This window comes from Parasteatoda tepidariorum, chromosome 3, assembly GCF_982258835.1.
Source record: "Parasteatoda tepidariorum strain Cologne lab strain chromosome 3, Ptep-v5.0, whole genome shotgun sequence".
Taxonomy (NCBI): domain Eukaryota; kingdom Metazoa; phylum Arthropoda; class Arachnida; order Araneae; family Theridiidae; genus Parasteatoda; species Parasteatoda tepidariorum.
In genome coordinates, this window is record NC_141757.1 from 15,923,417 (window position 1) to 15,941,737 (window position 18,321).

Consider the following 18,321-nt stretch of genomic DNA (forward strand, 5'->3'; position numbering starts at 1 on the left):
ATGACAAATTTTAAATTTCTTTTGATTGATGTACCATTGTTAAGTTCATTAAGAAAAAAATATCTGTCTATACATAAACGGATAAAAACTTTATCCTTTGATATTTTATAAAAATGTACTGACAAATTGAAATTTTGAATGCAAATTGAGTTCATAACGGGTTTTTTTCTTCAAACTATTTAAAAGGGTTTGTATGCTTAAAGATATAGACTTATGAAATGTTAAAAACAATCAATATTTTTATTATATGAATTGTTTCTCAAAATTTGTTTTAGATTTATTTTTAAAAATAAATTTCGTTAAATATTTTATCGTGTAAACTTAAATTTGCCATCTTTTTGGTAAAAAAACAAACAAACCTCTGGAATAACGTTCCGTATGGTTTCTGTTCGGTTAAATTACAAGCACTGACTTCAAAAATTTATTTTTATAGGCATCAATGTCACCTGACCTGGAAAAGCCGTATAAACGGAACAGAAATCCATCTTTCTCTCATTAGAACCTATCCAGCATTCTTTCATTTCCTCAAAAAGCAATATTTCACAGGCAACTGATCTTAATAATCATATGTAGATTTGCTTTTACGGAGGAGAATTTTCCTCCTTTTCTCGACGAGGACACACTGGAGAGGAAGAAAAAAATTCTCATTAAAATTCCTCTGCTCACCAAAAATGTCCAAAAATATTTCGCCGTTGAAACCTCTGTCAACTCGTTCCTCAAATGAGTTGACGTTGACGCCGGTTGAGGAAAGATGGAAAAATGAAAAGCAAATTCACATAAAATACCATCTCCCAGAGCCTGCATTAAGTACGTAAGCCCGTCCATCCCATGACGTATCATATCTTTCCCAAAATGGAATCACATTTTGCCTCTTGATGATATTGCTTTTTGATGGACCTTGAAGGCCTGTCTTCCTCTTAGTAACAGATGGGCCATGCCTTTTCTTTAAACTGTAGGGTCTAAACCATTCCGTGCCATTCAAATTCGCTCAGTCTCGCTTTTTTCTGTTGCTGCTTCAAGTCTTGCTGGTGTAGTGTTTGGTAAGAACTAGCGCCATTTTGTTTTCTTTTTCCGGGCATTCCGAATGGATGATTGATTACATGTATTGTGTGCTTGCTCCCTTTTCCTTCATATTAATGCAATTTTTTCCGTTACCCATCTTTAGATAAACTCTTAATGTGCCAAGTATTGTTGGCTTGGCGTCGTTTTTATATTTCATTCTCCTCCTCCCGGTTTTTTTAAAAAAAAAATTGGCGGACTCTCTTAAAATGGCGAGTTGATGGGATCTTTGTGATTTATATTTAAAATCTGTCGTATATAAATTTATGAATGAAGTTAGCGATTCCGGTGCTTTGCCCGTTTTTGTGGTGGTTTTATGGTATGACGTGCAAGAAAAAATTTATGAAGGGAAATAAAAAAGGGCAATATTGGCAACTCTATCAATAACCTCACAATTATAAATGTCTCTGTGAGTATTGGAATTTTTTATAACCAAATATGTAATATAGAACTTAGAAACGGGTTTTTTTTTCAATTTTATTACCACACGCTGAGCTAGGACTTTTTCCCTAACTTAATTCTTGAGATATTAAGTATAAAAATGATTTTGATTGAAATATATATCTGGTAATTGAATATTTTGTAGTCGTTTTTCGAATTGTTTCTTCAAGGAAATTATAAGAGCTTGAGGCGTCGTTCAAACTAATTGTTAAATGATGTTAAAATTATAAGTATACCTCACACACCTAGCTATTTTGGGAATTATCAGTTACAAATCACCGAAAATAAATTTATTTGGTTTTGCCTTACATTATTGAGTATTGGGCATAAATTATTGGGTTTACCATACATTACTGTGGAAAACACAATACTAATACAAGTGGAGTGTATTAAATAGTTAGAAAATTAAATCGATTTAAACGTTTAAGAAAAGCAATTCTTTTCTTATTAATGCTTTTATTAGAGAAAATAGGTTTAACATGGACTGTCTGCTTCCTTCTATGGCGCTAGATGACGTTGTTAATAGTAAAGGTAACTGAAGTTCATTTGCTTTAGTATGGATTGTCTGCATTTCTCATTAGTGTAGTTAGTAGAGCACGATATCTATTAACAGCCAATTACTACCCTTCTTAAATGGAAGATAGAAGAAACACTTACAGCTTTTGACATTTTTTTAAATTTCTCAAGAAACTTTTAAAGAATTATTTGATTACTTGAAAGTTAGGAAACAATCCTTAAGTTTTTCTATCGCATAAACTAAGCACCTCCAAAGATGTTTAGTTTATGCGATTTTTCATACTTACCAATAAGAGTTAAAGCTTTCAGAGATTTGGAAACCCTGCAATAAATTACTATAGAAAACAAATATTTTTGAACACAATATGTCAGAAAATCAAGCAAACAACTTGTAATTTATGTTGGTCACTTTAGTTATTATTTTTAATAACTGTATAAAGTTTTGTAAACCTGGAGTATATATTTTTGAAGATATAAACATTTTTATAAACAAATTATTTTTTCTTTTTGCTGCAACTTTATAAATTTTCAATGGAATTAAAAAAAAATTTTGGAAAAATTTAAAATTAATTACAAAATTGTTGATTTAAAATTTTAAGAGAAAAATCGCTAAAAACTGGCTAGACATGAGTATTTAAACTAGTTGTTTTATGCTGCGCATGAGCGGAAAATTTTTTTTAAAAAAATTAATAATTTTCTGGGGAATCGTATTTGGCAACTAATGATAAAAGATTTATTTGAATATCTTAAAAATTTAAATGAAAAATTTAATGAAGTATACTTCATCGACGAGCAGTCTTTCTGGTAGGGAAAATCTTGCAAAAAATCCAAAAATGTTTCTATTTAGGGAAATCTTAGAAATTACTATTGGTTTATGAAATAGGTCCAGTGATTCTCACGAAGATTAAAGGGAAAAATGTCTTTACTTAAATTTATGCATACTTGGGCCAAAAATAGATTTAAAAACAGGATGTTGCTTTTAGAAGTGTGAGAAAGCATTTCGATTTGAATAATTAATTAGGATTAAGTTTAATATTGAAGAACTAACATAAAAAGATTATGCCGAATTATTAGATTATATGTAAAATCTTAACTATCAGGTGATACTATACAGCTTTATTGTTTTTATATGACTGAAACCTGTTTGCATTTGTTTATGTTTGTGTAACATTGTAATGCAATACGTTAAAAATGAATACAAATGGGAAGTATATAAAAAGCCATCACATATATAATTAAATATAAATGTATTGCATGTAAACTCGTGCAAAACATGTAATTATTGAAGCAAACTACAGTGCGTCTGATGCTTTGGTCTAAATATTATAATATACTAATATAATACATGCTATAATAAATATTCTATACTTATATAATGTATCGTATAATTTATCCAATCGATGAATTTGTATTATATATCGTCTAATTTAATCGATTGATACACGAACGTAAACAAGTGCAAATCAGTTTCTGTCTCGTAAAAACAATAAAGCTGTATAGTATCATCTGATAATTAAGATCCAATCCAAATATATATATATATATATATATATATATGTGTGTGTGTGTGTGTGTGTATAATATATGTATATATATATATATATATATATATATATATATATATATATATATATATATATATGGATATATCCATATATATATACAATATATGTATCCTGTCTACATTACTCTTTATACGAGTAGCATTCTTTTCGCTTCTTTAAACTCTATAAGTATCAAAACTAGCTAATTAATTTTAATAACATTCATTAAATACATTTTTAAACTTGCAAACATAAAAAAAAATCTTAAAAAATGATTGAAATTACTATGCGTTTAATTATGCCCCTTAATCAATTTTACGAAGTCCTGAAAATTCTTTAAACACGTAGACTTAACTTTTTTTTTCCGGAATGAAAAATTCTTACAAGGAGGAAACGCTTAAGCCGGATTACGATCACTTCAAAAGCGCCTTACAAGTGTCAGAGTCTCACAGCATTTTTAAAACTGAGCTCTTTATTTAAAATTTATATATATTTAAAAAGATATTTCAAAATAAAATAAAAAAGAAACTCAGCTTTTATTTTAATGAGAATTATTTACGGTTGAATGAACCGTGTGGCACTAGGTAGTATTTTCAGTACTGACACCTTTGAGTTGACAGGATTTATTTCATTTAAAAGTAAATAATCCTATACACGTGTAAATTTTTTTTTCCAGCTGCGTTCGTAAAATAAAAGTAAAATATGAATTAAACTATTTGATGGTGTTTCTGTGATTTTTTTAAATTTTTAGGTTTAAATATATATATCATTTAAGAAAGTTTAAAAAAAAATTGGTGGGCTTTACCCCCTATTCGCTGACGTTCTTCAACCCCCGAAGAATGTCATGCAATTTTATATGATTCCGCTTTGCTCGTTACTTAGTTAAGCCCATTTGAAATGTGTTCCAGCACAAAATCTTAAGAATTTAAATCGATTATTAAAACCAAAACTAATTCCTCCTACTAAAAATAAACTTTTTAAGGTTGTGAAATTGAAAAAAATTACATTGAAATTAATGACATGCTTTAGAATATGGAAAATAACGGTTTCATTTTTCTGTTGGCAACTTAACGTTTTATCTTTCAAATCATTTTTGTTTCTTCTCCTTGCAATCTGGCAAGTCTTGAGAATGGGCGTCTGTTTTTGAGCGCTTGGAGCATAACGACTTTTATTTCAATCTGCACATTTTTGAATTCAAAGAAATTTTTTAATCGAATAATAGTTTTTCATTTCACTTTCTTGGGATTATTTATATAAATAATTAACAAGTTACAAATAATTTTAGAACTTTTGTGCTGGTAGTAAACAAAGAAATGTGGATCTTCTTTGCTTAAGAAGTCATACCATGTAGTTTACTGGCCAGTAAAAATGCGTCAAAAAAAATAAGAAACAGATGAATAGCATTATGCTTCTATTAAGGAACTACTTGTCCCTAATCTGCAATTTTTTTCTGGGTGTTCTCAAAAATAACAAAATATTAAAGATTTTAAGTTTGTTTCAATTAATAGTTCAAATTGCTTACAATCCTCATTACCTTTCTTCAAAGACCTGTGGCAAAATTGCGGCGACATTGTCGCGGAACGTTACAGAGATTTTGCAGAAAAAATTTTTCATTCGGGAAGAGGAAAATGTTGATTTTCCTTTCTGCATAATTTTTGGAAAAGTGTTTTTTTTTCTGCAGAGTTTTTTTTTCAAAAGATGTCTCTCTTGCTCATCAGAAAGGAAAGAAATAATCATGATTTTACTATTGTTATTTGTGATTTTTTTAAAAAAAAGTCGGTAATGACTGGCTTCAACTAGAATTTCAAATTAATAATATAAAGTAAAAAAAATCAGAAATCGCGAAAGTTTAAAAGATAGTTCGCTCTAAAAACGACGTTCTTTCTTTCATTTTTTGTTTCCTTTAAAGAACACTATATTTTAGATACACTTATTTGAGTATCTATCTTTTTTAAATCTTTTTCGCGTGATTCGTGATGTTTATTTTGGGAGTTACTGCATGGATTTTACGATTTTTAGTTTATGTCCGCATTTTAATTTATGATCGTTTGATTTAGTTGCGGATTTTAAATTGAGTAATGAATTAAAAAATTCGTAAAAGGAAATAATTAGTGCATTTTTCTGCATGCAAAATGCGAAAATATCGCCTATAATATTACAGGATGCTTAGCGTTTTTAAAAAGTGTTTAAAGGTGCTTATTTTCGATTTTCGTTTTATTAAAACCCTTAAAGGTGCTTTTTTCACTGGGTGTTTTTAAAAAGTGCTTAATTTTCCCTATTCCAAAATGAGATTTTTCCTTTACCATGTTGATTTTTGACACGAATTATACAAAAAGACATTGTTCTATTCAACGTTTTCACAATTAATTCAACCCCAATCTATTTCGGCGTACCGTCGGTCCGTAGCGTATGTAAACTCCATTCGTTTTACATGATTCAAAATTTCATGATTTTTGACAATTGTCTAAAACTATGCCAAAAGTTTATTTATTTTTTTTGACATTACGGTTGAAACCAGATAAAACTGTCAATAGTCAAAAACTTGCCAACCTTGCATAATTATATATTTTTTAAATTGCTTAAAAATATTTTTGAGTGCTTGAAAAGTGCTTAAAAGGTGCTTATTTTTTGTTGAAAAATTTGGTTACGCACTCTGTATTAGAATTAAAAAAATATTACTTTTGCAATAAAATTTTTTTATACATTTTTATTCTGTAATTTCTTCTGTAAACACAACGGTTATGTTATTTTAAATTAGTAATTGTTGTTATTAAAAGTACCTTAAATCAAAATATATTAGTGTTAGGGAAGTTAATCTCAGAAACCCCGAACAATTTCTGCCACAGGGCTTCAGAGAATAAATATTAACATCACAAAATACCTTTTCCTTTATTCAAAACGAAAAAAAAAGCAACTTTAATCACTCTTTCAGTTCTTTAAAGCTTTTGAAAACTACTTTATATTCCATTTGGATACCATATTTCATCAGGAACGAGAGGTACAAAAAAAAATATTGCATTCATCCAAGTACTGTCGTGATTTATAGAGCTGCAAGCGAACCATGCGTTAATCGGCTTAAGTTTGTTATTTCTTTATTGACTGGATTTGCCATCGAGTTCGATAGCTAACGGATGGTTTCTATCGATTGACCAGTGGTCGCTCCTCGTTTCCACCCCCAAACTCCCACATATTTATTTTTTCTTAGTGGATCTACTCATCCAAACCTCCCTATCGTCATTAAGGAACCAGACTTGTGTTTGTGGCACGTGGTACTGACAAGAAAACATTTCTTCCCCGCCCTGGTATCGAACATCCCCACTTTTCATGCATTCGCAGACCCCCTTCCCTCCCAGTTCACATAGAAAACAATTCCGAATCGGTTGATTCTGAACATCTTCCCTCTTCTTTTTCTATTATTTTGCTATTATCTTTTTCTTGTTCTTTGATGGGTGGGGATGGTTTCGGTGCTCTTTCCTTGGCATCCCCTTGGATCACTAATGCATAATGATTGAAACGCGTGCTCTCTTCAGTGAGATACAAGCTTTAAATCGTTTGCCTTCTGTTTAAGCTTTTTTTTTTTTTTTTTGGTGTTTTTTCCCCCCACAAAGATTGGGAACAGCGAGAGTTTGATTGATTTTTATATTCCCCCCTTTTTTATTTTAAAGTTTAATAAATCATTAAGTACATGATTTATTTATTAAAAGAAACTCAAAGAATATTATAGAATTTACATGGCACGTGATAAATTTTATTTTACTTTAAAGTACAGTGCGCAAAAAATTGCCTTTGCAATATATTGTATACTAGAACACGAGAAGCCGGACACAATTTCTCTTCAAAAGTGCTCTTTCTGTCAGCTATCCAATAGAACTTTGAGGGGCCCCCTGCTCCCCCTAATTCATCTATAAAAATTTCCTGCAGTAGATATGTTTGGACCATAGACCCCTACTAAGGATCCGAGTTTGAAAATTATAACTTAGTATTAAAGGGAGTTAGACAGCTTCGAAATTCGAACCCCACCCCTCCATTTTTTTTTATTTATTACTAGCCGCCTAAGGCGGCCAGCTGTCCGCCACGCTGAAGGTTTTCACAAATAAAGTTTTTTAAAACATAGTGGACAAAGATTAGGAGATTTTAAAGATTAGTGGACAATTAAAGTGTTCCTGTCCAGCAATTTTGTCTTCATATCCAGTTCTGCTGCAGATGTGTTATAGCCATATATGGCAACGTTACTTTTAAAAAGTAACGAGTAAAAGTACAAGTATTTTTTAAAAAAGTAACGAGTAAAAAGTAAAAAGTTCTTATTTTAAAAAGTAACGAGTAAAAAGTACAAGTAAAAGTACAAGTACTAAACCAAAAATGTAACGATTTAAAAGTACATTTCTAGGAAATCGAACGTAAATTTTATTGAATAATATTCTTATGTTCTCTAATGTTTTTGCAAAATTGTTGTTATTTATTTAATTATTTTTAATTTTGAAAGTTATGGACATTTATTTATTTTTAAATTTGGAAGAATAGTATAATATAATTTTATAATATAATCGTATAATATAATTTTAATATCAAACTTTTTATGGATTTGCACGAAAAATAAATTTTATCTATTTATTTTAATTTTTAGTTTATTTTTATTTATTTAAATTACCATTGATTTAAAAATTGTTTTACTTTATAGAAACGCGTTTTAAAAGCACAAACATAAACAAATCAAACATGAGGTTTCAGAAAGATTTGTGATCTTTGAGCTAGTAAAAAATAATTGAATGTGCAGTATAAGTTGAAACAGAGCAGTCTACAATTTTATTTGTAACAATGGCTAATGCTGAAGTCATGCAAGAAAATCATTTTCTGAACATTTCTGCCTAACGGAATAATTAAAATTTGTAAACGAATTTTAGTATCAGCGGCTAAATTAATACCTTCGAGTTTTCAAGAGCTAAAATAGTAATTATAATAGCTTTCAGTAGCACAAATAGTTCTAAAGTTCTTAGAAATTTGACTGGGCATTGTTTGACAAGGTCGGGCATAAACATAATTTTAGTAAAAAATGTACTAGGTAAAAATGCATTTAGCAAACAATGTATTAAGACAAAAATTGTATTATTAGTGAGTTCAAACAGAAAATTGAAAAACGTAATAACAAAATCCAAAATTTCTTATTTAAAATGTATTAAATAAATGCATAAAACTCGAAAATTAATAAAAATAACTTGCTAATTAATATTTTTATTCATTTTGCAAAATAATTGCATTTCCAAAGCATTTTTTTTTTCAGAAAGCTTACCGAGTTTTAGAAAAAAGTAACGATTTCATTCGACATTTCCGTTACAAATACTTGTACTTTTTTCCTAAAAATGTAACGAAAGTACAAGTAAAAGTACTAAATTTAAAAAGCAACGAAGTACAAGTAAAAGTACGTACTTTTTACTTGTACCGGCGGTACAAGTAACGAAAGTAAAAGTACTGCCATATATGGTTATAGCTCTTGAGGATGTTTGAAATTACATAGCTACAACGCTTAAGAAAAAAAAACTAAAATGCTAAATATATGAAAAGAACACGAAAACGAATAAATTTTTTATGGTATCAATTTCTATTTCTATATAATTTTTTATGGTATCAAATTCTATTTCTATATCTGTTACGTCAAGCACTCAGGTATTATAATTTGATCTAGTTGTGCTTGTATAATTTTGATCTAGTTGCGCTTTCTACGTCATTTTGTTAACATCGTTTGGTTTGTTATTTAACATCGTTTGGTTTGTTATTTCTAAGTTAACTTTCAAAAAATTGGCTGGCATCAGCATTTTTATTCTTTAAGTTGTTTATTTTTTCTTTTGGAATTCGTTCCTTTTTAGCGAAATGTTTTTCAACCAAATCGAATTCTTTGCCGACTGTTCTCTGTATATATAAAGAAAATAAAGTAAATATTTTTAAAGTGTTGTGAAAAGAATTTTTAGTTGTACAAAGTACTACAATATCGCTATAAAAATTATCGTCTTCGCTTAAGGAAAAAAAAATAGAGCGTGGAAAGAAGAAGAAAAACTTATTATAACAATTATGAACAGCGACAAATATATCAAAGCGAAGCGTTCTATTTACGTATCGAATATGTTGCCACATTTTTAATACAAAAGTTAAACTTTTCTCCACTTTAATAAATGAAAACTAATGCGAACTTTACAATTAAATTATTAATTCCTTCGTATATTATTGGTTTAAGTTGTCGAAAATTAATATTTCAATTGCGAGGTTCGCATTAGCATACATTTATAAGAGTGGGGAAAAGTATATGCATTTTTTAATAGTTTTTTGAATATGGCTCTTTGAAGACGAAAAAGCAGACGAAAAGCATAGACTTACAAAATGACTGATAACTAAATAACTAATCAAAATTTTTGAAAAAGAAAAAAAATACTTCTTCATTATGTCAAAACACAATTATGGGCCGAGTTTCGTGCCCGGGCGAGGCTTCTGGGGCGATATATTGTGATTACAGACACACACACAGCCGCGTTTATTATTATGTATAGATATAATTATGTGCAAAAATTTTTAGATTCGCTTAAAAAGTTCTCGAGATATGATGAAATACACAAAAAGTAAAATTTACCTTAAGGGATCCAAACTTTATACAGCTCTCCTTACCAAAATATTGGGACCATAATTCCCTGATTACGGCTCCCCATATATTTTGGGATCAAAACCCGAATCTGTCGAAAAAAATATGTATTTATTCAGAGAAAATTCGTTATTGTGTCTAATTCAGTAACTTAAAATATCGTCTGCTCTAATTAATAACCATATTTGAGATCACCCCCTGTAACCATTAAGATTGTGTCCTAGAACGTTAAGATTTGGTCACTGATGATAGCTCTCAATATTTTTTTTTTCAAATGGCAGCCACTGAACATTATTCTTCGCCTTAGAAGATGCCGGAATTGTTACTCATTTCACGTTACCCTGTGGGCACCTGTGAACCAAAGTCATGGAGGCGAGCAACATTGCCCACTCATTATATATATTTTAAATATTAGTGCGAAGAAAAGGGGAGAAAAAAAACTTTTATTGGGATTGTCGCCAATTTAGAACGTTATTAAGTTAGGGAAAAAATACCACTTCTGACAATCCTTTTAGGGCCGGGGTAACCTGGGTGGTAGGGCACTCGGCCCATGTTCAAGAGCTAGCGGGTTCGATATCCCCTTTCCGAAGACACTCCGTGTAGTAAATGGTGACAGGTGCACGTTAAATCTGTCGAGTCACAAAGTACTCCATGTTCCCATAACAAATCACACCTCTGGAGGTACCGATCCAGATGTTTCCTTGACTTCTAGATTGGTTCAATCTTACAAAATTACAGTTGAGCGTAAACCCGAAATTGGGAAGGTTGTTCAACGACGGATATAAAAACGAATCAGTACTAGAGAAGGCTGGATGAAAGTGCCAGAACTCGTTTATTTTTTGTCGAAAAGATGAGCAGAAAAGGATTAAAAATAACTGTCAAGCTTCATTATTGAATCTCAGCTCGTTTGATGATTTTCATTGCACATTCCTTGCTAATGATTTATCAGATTTCAATAGCATTTTTGTTTTTCCCACACAAATGTTAATATGTGTCCCTTAATTTGCATAAATTACTGCTAATTTGCATAAATTACTGCTTCTTCTAAAATCATGAAGGTGAATGGTCCGTCATAACGAAACACCGTAACTTTGTTCCTATTCTATATTTTCCGTACTTGATTAGTCACAGAAGTTCCTTGGAAAATTTCCGATGAACAAAACTTAATGGTATAGTTATGGATGTCGAGATTTCGTTGCAAAATTCAGTGAAGAAGTAAAAAAAAAATCCCGACAATTTAGCAGATAAGTTCATTCTGTTTATCAAAACTTTTATTCCAGGAAGCAATTTTCGTCAAAATAAAACTTGAGCGTGATAGTATTATACCGAGGGAAAAAAATGAAATTAGCAACATAGTTAATAAGCTAAGTATAGTAGTAGTCAATAGCCTAAAAATAATGTAAATTGAAATTTAATTATTTTAGTTTATCAAATCCAATCAATTAACACAATTTCATTTTATGAACAATTGATAAGATTTAATTTTAACTCTTATTTTTTAGTGTTATATAGTTCTTCTTCTTTTTCAATTATGTTCCAATTTTTTTTTTAATTTTGTAACCATCGTTGAACAACCGACCCAATTTTTTTGGGTTTACGACTACTAATGTTCAACGTCGCCAGCCTTGTAATTTTGAACCCAATCTAGAAGACAAGAGAACTCGTGAATCAAGTATTGGGAGAAATTTCTTCATGGAGGACTCTTTGATGTAACTAACCCTCATTTGCGTTATACGGAGAGGAAGACCACGAAAAACTGCCACAGTTAGCCTGACTGCAGAACAATTCTAACCCATGGTCCGTCTACCTCTGAGGATATTTCATGTCAGCACTGTGGTCGGTGAAAGACGGATGCGGATCCGTATCGACCAGCCATCGCTGGATTCGATACCGGTTCATCTCATTGGAAAGTGAAAGCTCTATCCCCTGAGACATAGCGGCTCATGGATCAAGTGGTGGATAAAATTTGCCTACGTGAAGGTCTTTTTGATGGAACTAACCCGCATTTGCGACGCATGGAGAGGAAAACCATGAAAACCTCGCACGCTTAGTCTGATGGCAGAAGGACACCAACCTATGATCCGTCTATAACTGAAGATATTTTACGTCATCAGTGCGAGCTGGGTGTGGAATTCGGATGATCCAAATTATTAAATTTTCAATTATTATTTTTTGAATACTTTCATTTATTAGCGCAGTTATTTAATTTTATATTATAGTATTATGCATTACAGCCAATTGAAACTGGCAAACATAATTAATGCATTATTTGAATACAAATAATTGACTTAGTAGATGATAAATGTTAGAATTTTTTCCTAATGTTCGCAGATCAATACAGAGGTTTCTGCCACTGTGGCTGTCATGAGAGTTCGCCTATCGTATTTGCATTTGAAATCATGCCCCGAGTATCAATTATGAGATTCATTGCTCTAATTAACAATGAATGGGTTATCTGATGTTTTAGTTACGGCTCAACGCTAATCAGTATTTAACAATACATAGATCACATGGATGTCATCAGAGTGGTTACAAATAACAACTAATCTATATGCTTTTAATAACTTAGGCGGTTCAAAATCAGTACAATTATTTACCGCAAAATGTTGTTTCCTTTTAATTATAAACTTTTCGTGCACTGTTTGACATTTTGGTGTGATTTTTTAGCTTAATATCGTACAAATGTGTTGAAATTTGCTGAACACTATTCTAAATTTAACCATATTATGGTGTAAATTATTATTGATTTTTATATCTTATTATTCTTCTGAGTCCCATCGTCCAACATTCTGGACAAAAAAAATTTTTTTAATATTCGTCGTTGAACAGCTGACCCAATTATATGGGTGTACGACTACTAATGTTCAACTCCGTAGCCTTGTAATTTTAACCCAATCCAAAAGACAAAGGAACTCCTGGATCGAGTATTGGGAGAAATTTGCCTTCATGTAGGACTTTTTGATGGAGCTAACCCGCATTTGCGTTACAGGGAGAGAAAGACCACGACAACATCCCACGGTTAGCCTGACGACAAGGGGACTCTAACCCATGATCCGTCTACTTCTGAGGATATTTCACGTCAGCACTGGCGTTGGTGCAAGCCGGATACGGAATTCGTATCGAGCAGCCGTCGCTGAATTCGAACCCCGTTCATCTCATTGGAAGGCGAACGCTCTATCCCCTGAGCCATCTCGGCTCTCTGGACAACATTTGGAATAATTTTATCACTTGAAGAAATAATGTTTTAATTTTTACCCATTGGCAAAATGGATGTTGTTTTGAGTTTGATGGCGTGGGCACCTTATTTGGACGTCATCACACTTTTCAACTGTATTCAAGAGTAATAGTAAACACTGCGCATGTGTTGCTATGGCGACCGCTGCTGTTTGGAAATTTTTTGGAATTCTTTTCTTCACTTTAAATTTTGTTATGCATTAAGTTGGTGAGTTTCTTTTTGAGATATGGGACCAGAGAAATCCCATAAATACTTCTTGAGTTGCGAAAAAAATTTGACAGAAACCATTTTGTCAATAGGTAATCTGCAGCGATCACATATTTTTTTCTTTAAAATTGCGATGAATAAAATTCAAAGCGAAGTAATAGACTTGATTTTTTATGTTTGCTTGCCTTTGAAAGGCTGTTCTTTTTGTAAAATCAGGATTTTCTATGCACTGTAAATGGATTCTCAAATTTTACGAAACTTTCTTCATTTTTGACGAAACTGTTTCCTTGTACATGCCCTGAGCGAACATTCCGTCAAAGTGACGAAATAATCATCGTTACTTCTTCGAGGAAACGAATTTCGTCAAAGGAAAATAAACATTTAGTCATTCTAGTTTCGTCATTCTTTCGTTCATTTACCCACAATGCTGGGCAATGAGGTTTCATGTTGAGGAAACATTTTCGTCATATATTTGAGAGTTCGCGTTTCGTCACGTGATTTCATGATTCTCAAAATTTACGAAATACAGATCAAAGATTGCTGAATCGTCAAAAGTGAACGTTTTATATCTGAAAGTGTGTAAATAGTCTCTGCAAATAGAGGTTTGTCTAGGCAAATTTTACAACAGATAGGACAATAAATAGACAATACAATAAATAGAATTATTTAAATAAATTCAATGATCAGTAAATTATATAACCACATAGAAGTTTACAGTTTTATATACAGACTTTTGAATCAAGCAAAATTTTGCCACAAAATATCGCAACACATGCATCTTGTATGGATAACCTGTTGTGTTCATCACAAACGCCATAACACATTGAGAGAGAAGATTAGTATTCTGGTGTAATAGATTGAAGACATCAAGAATTGGGCGCCGATGATATAAATCATCCAACCATAGCACCCTGACGTCTTTTTTTTCTTCTGAGTAGCATCATTTCTCTTTTCGATCACACATTTCGTATGGAAGAAGCCATCTTCAATTCATGAGATGGGAATACGTTTTTTCCCCAAGTGATGTGCCAACTTCAGCTGAAGAATTCTTCGCGAAATGATGCACTCATTTGTGCCAAATGAAAAAGTTTTGAATTTGAATGGAGCTAAAATTCGGGGAGAAGCATTTGAGTTGAGTGAAAAGTGTAACTTATTAATTGTAAAGCTTGAAGGGAAATTCAAAAGGCATTATAGAGAACCTTAAATTATTGCTTTGTATTATTACTAACATGAAAAATGAAGATAGTTTGCATTTAGAATAGCTTTACATACTCATTTAAATACAGTTTCAACTCCTTCTTTATGCTCTATACAAATTCATTATACACTTTCTCTTCAGTTGCACTACAATAGCCTTTCTGTTTTAGAATATAGAAGACAATTGCAGTGAATAAAAATAAACTTTTTATTCAAAATTCATTTACTTAAAGTAAAAAACAAACATATTGTACACTACTCGGCGTTCTAAAATAAAATCTAACAATAATTCAATTGAAAAAAGAAAAACATCACTAGCTTGACCTCTCGTCACAGCTTGTTATTAATAACTGAAACTTTCCAGTTTAAGCAGAGATGACGTCTTTGTGACGTCATATTTACGTCTGCGCTAATATCTTTACTGATTAAGGTATTGCTCAGTAGCTAGAGTTCAGGGGACCGAAAAGATCAGACAAAATTTTTACCGAGTACTCGGAAAATATTATTGCCATTACTACATAAATAATAATTTCAAATCATACACGGGGAAAAATCTGGTAAAAATACAGTACTGTATGGAAATGCCATTTCTGGTTTAAAAAAATGTTCATAATCATGAAATTCGGTATTTAAACCAGTTATTTGGTAATTTTTCCGCTTATATGGTAACGGTTAATCAAAAATTCTGGTTTTTAAAATTACAGCTCTTTAATTAATTATAAAGACAATTAATTAATTAATTATAAAGTTAAATTTAATTAATTATAAGGACAATTAAAGCAGATATCTCCACTTCATAACAAAGTTTTACGTTAATCATATCACATCCAAATATTTACAACTTTTAGAACTTTTATAAATTATTTAAAAAAAAATCTAAAATTAAAAATGCATTACTTTATTTAAACGCAGAATGAATTTCCTTTGAAAAATATCCCGTAAAACATTTGTTAGGTGTAAAATAATACGTTTTTTTATTGTTTTGCATAAATGCTTTAATACCCACCGGTTAACGGAACCGGTCTGGTTATGAATCAAAACCGTAACTGTTTTCTTGAAATCAGCAGATGATATCATCTTAACAGAAACCAACCTCAAGACGAATAAAATAGTTCCATGGCTAAATTATTTGACTCACTGTAATATTATTTGTAAAATCTTAATTATCAGATGATGCTACACAGCATTATTGTTTTTGCACGGCAGAAACCGGTTTACACTTGCTTACGTTCGTGTGTCAATGGGTTAACATTGTAATGCAATACGTTAAAAATAAATACAAATAGGATGCATATAAAGAATCTCCTGAATAAAATACATTACATGTATGTTTAAATATAAAAGTATTGCATACAAAATCATGCTAAACATGTAATTATTAAAACACTACCAGTGCATCTAATAATTTGGTCTAATTATTATAATATACTACCATAATACCTGATATAATAAACATTCTATATTTATATAATATATCGTCTAATTTATCGAATAGTGGAATTTATATAATATATCGTCTAATTTAACCAATTGATAGACTAACGTAAACAAGTGCAAACCGGTTTCAGTCACATGAAAGCAATAAAGCTGTATAGTATCACCTGATAATTAAGATTTTACGTAGAATCTTATAGTGCGTCTAATGGTTTGGCCATGGGACTGGAATTGTCTATTTTAAGTAACTGTTTTGCAATATAAGTTTTGTTAAATTTTTTTGCAATTCCTATTTTGATAATAATTAAATGAGCTTCGAAAAAATAAAGACATTTTATAATTTTATTATGATGCTTGTTTTACTTTTTTTTTTAAATTTTATTTTAAAATTCCTTTCTTACTACTCCACAGGTGGTCGTTACTTAACGTTTCCTTGGGGTACATTGTATATAAGAAATGTAGAAACCAGTTTTTCTCACAGAAGTTATAAGTGCCAGACTAGGAACAGACTAACAGGAGAAGTCGTTGAAAGTGCCAAAGCCGGCAGGCTAATTGTAACAGGTATTTTTATGTTTCATAATTATGCATTACTTTTTAACAGTTATTTGTTTAAAATGTTTCGTTTTTATCTATTTAACTACCATAAACAATTGTTACGTATGTTAGCCACTAACTGTAAAATATAGTGATAGAAACAGTCGAAAGTAAACCAGCAAAAGCAACAACCAAAAAAGTAAAAAGAAAATAATTTTAAGCTTACAAAAAGGGTGGAGTACAGAGCCAAGACATGGTTTTTTAATAAGTTGAAACTATTAAAATAAGTTAAGAAACATTATGAGTGAATATAATGAAAGGTTTTCAATTTTTATCGAAAGCTTAGTTTTTCCCCGTAAAAACCGGCAATAACCGAGGATGCTGTTAGTTGTCGCTTCTGAGAAATTCCATTTCATTAACATTTTTTGTCTCTTTGTTCATTAACATTTTTTATCTGCGTATAGAGGATTACCCAGGGTTGGTAACGTTCTGTATGCAATCTTAAAGAAAATAGTAAAATATTTTAATTAATAAAATATTACCGATAAAGTTAGTAAAAATTAGTTAAATATTATCGAAATTTTAGTTTTTTTCTTGGTAAAAACCAGCAATCCAGAGGATGCTGTTAGTCGTCACTTCTGAGAAATTCCATTTCATTTAAAAAATATTTTTGACTTTTCGTTCATTAAATTTTTTGTCTGCTTATAGAACGTCTCCCGGCTTTGATAACGTTCTGTAGGCAAGCTTAAAGAAAACAGTATATTATTTTAAATCTCTCATATAATCTTTTTATTCTCAGTTAAAACTCCAGTATTATAGATCCAATATTATATCAGTGAATAACGAATTAGAATGATCTTAATAAGATTTTGATTCCAATATATCCAATTATATTTCCTTTATTAAAGCACCTATTCCCAGCGATTATTGTAGACGAAATAAAATTAAAACTCTGATGCTAGGCCACTATATATTTGCCACCTATATTCTTCAAAATGGTCATTCGGTGATCGCTGATCGGAAATACCGTTATTCGTAACGTCAGTCGAAAAATTTTGCTCGAAAAGCGAAATAAAGTTGTTTCCAAAAATTTTTTCTAGTTTACGAAAGAGTACCGACATATTAAACCTTAAAGTTTATAAAAAATGTTTAATTAAATTTAATTTAATATCCATGAAACTTCTCTAAAGATTCTCATCAACTAGCGAGTTAAGTTTTATTTCATTTTCTTCGATGCGAGCTATAAGCCAGTCTTTGGTAAGGAAACAAAAAAAACAAAAAAAAAAACAAAAAAAACTGCGAATAGAAATTAATTTGTGAATGTCTGGTAATGTATGATTTAAATATGAAAAAAATATGGAGTTAAGTAATTCATTCAAATATTTATTTTTGAGTAATTAAACACTTTCAAATCATTTCATTTTAAGTTCGTCAAAATCTTTTTATCTTCAATGTCATTATCTTCTCTGAAATAATACATTTTAAGAAAAATATTAAAACTCAATGGCAATAGTCCGAACATAAATCGT

At 30.7% G+C, this 18,321-nt stretch overlaps 1 protein-coding gene across 3 annotated transcripts in view; it reads left to right on the forward strand.

The window, feature by feature from the left end:
- The window catches only part of LOC107450135 (cell adhesion molecule Dscam1-like), a 446,044-nt gene that overhangs the window by 175,542 nt on the left and 252,181 nt on the right, over positions 1 to 18,321 (forward strand). For all 3 annotated transcript variants that reach the window (XM_087158866.1, XM_087158865.1, XM_071186796.2), the window contains exon 4: positions 16,670 to 16,819. In XM_087158866.1, the coding sequence (XP_087014992.1) occupies positions 16,670 to 16,819 (150 nt within the window). The remainder of the gene's footprint in view (positions 1 to 16,669; positions 16,820 to 18,321) is intronic.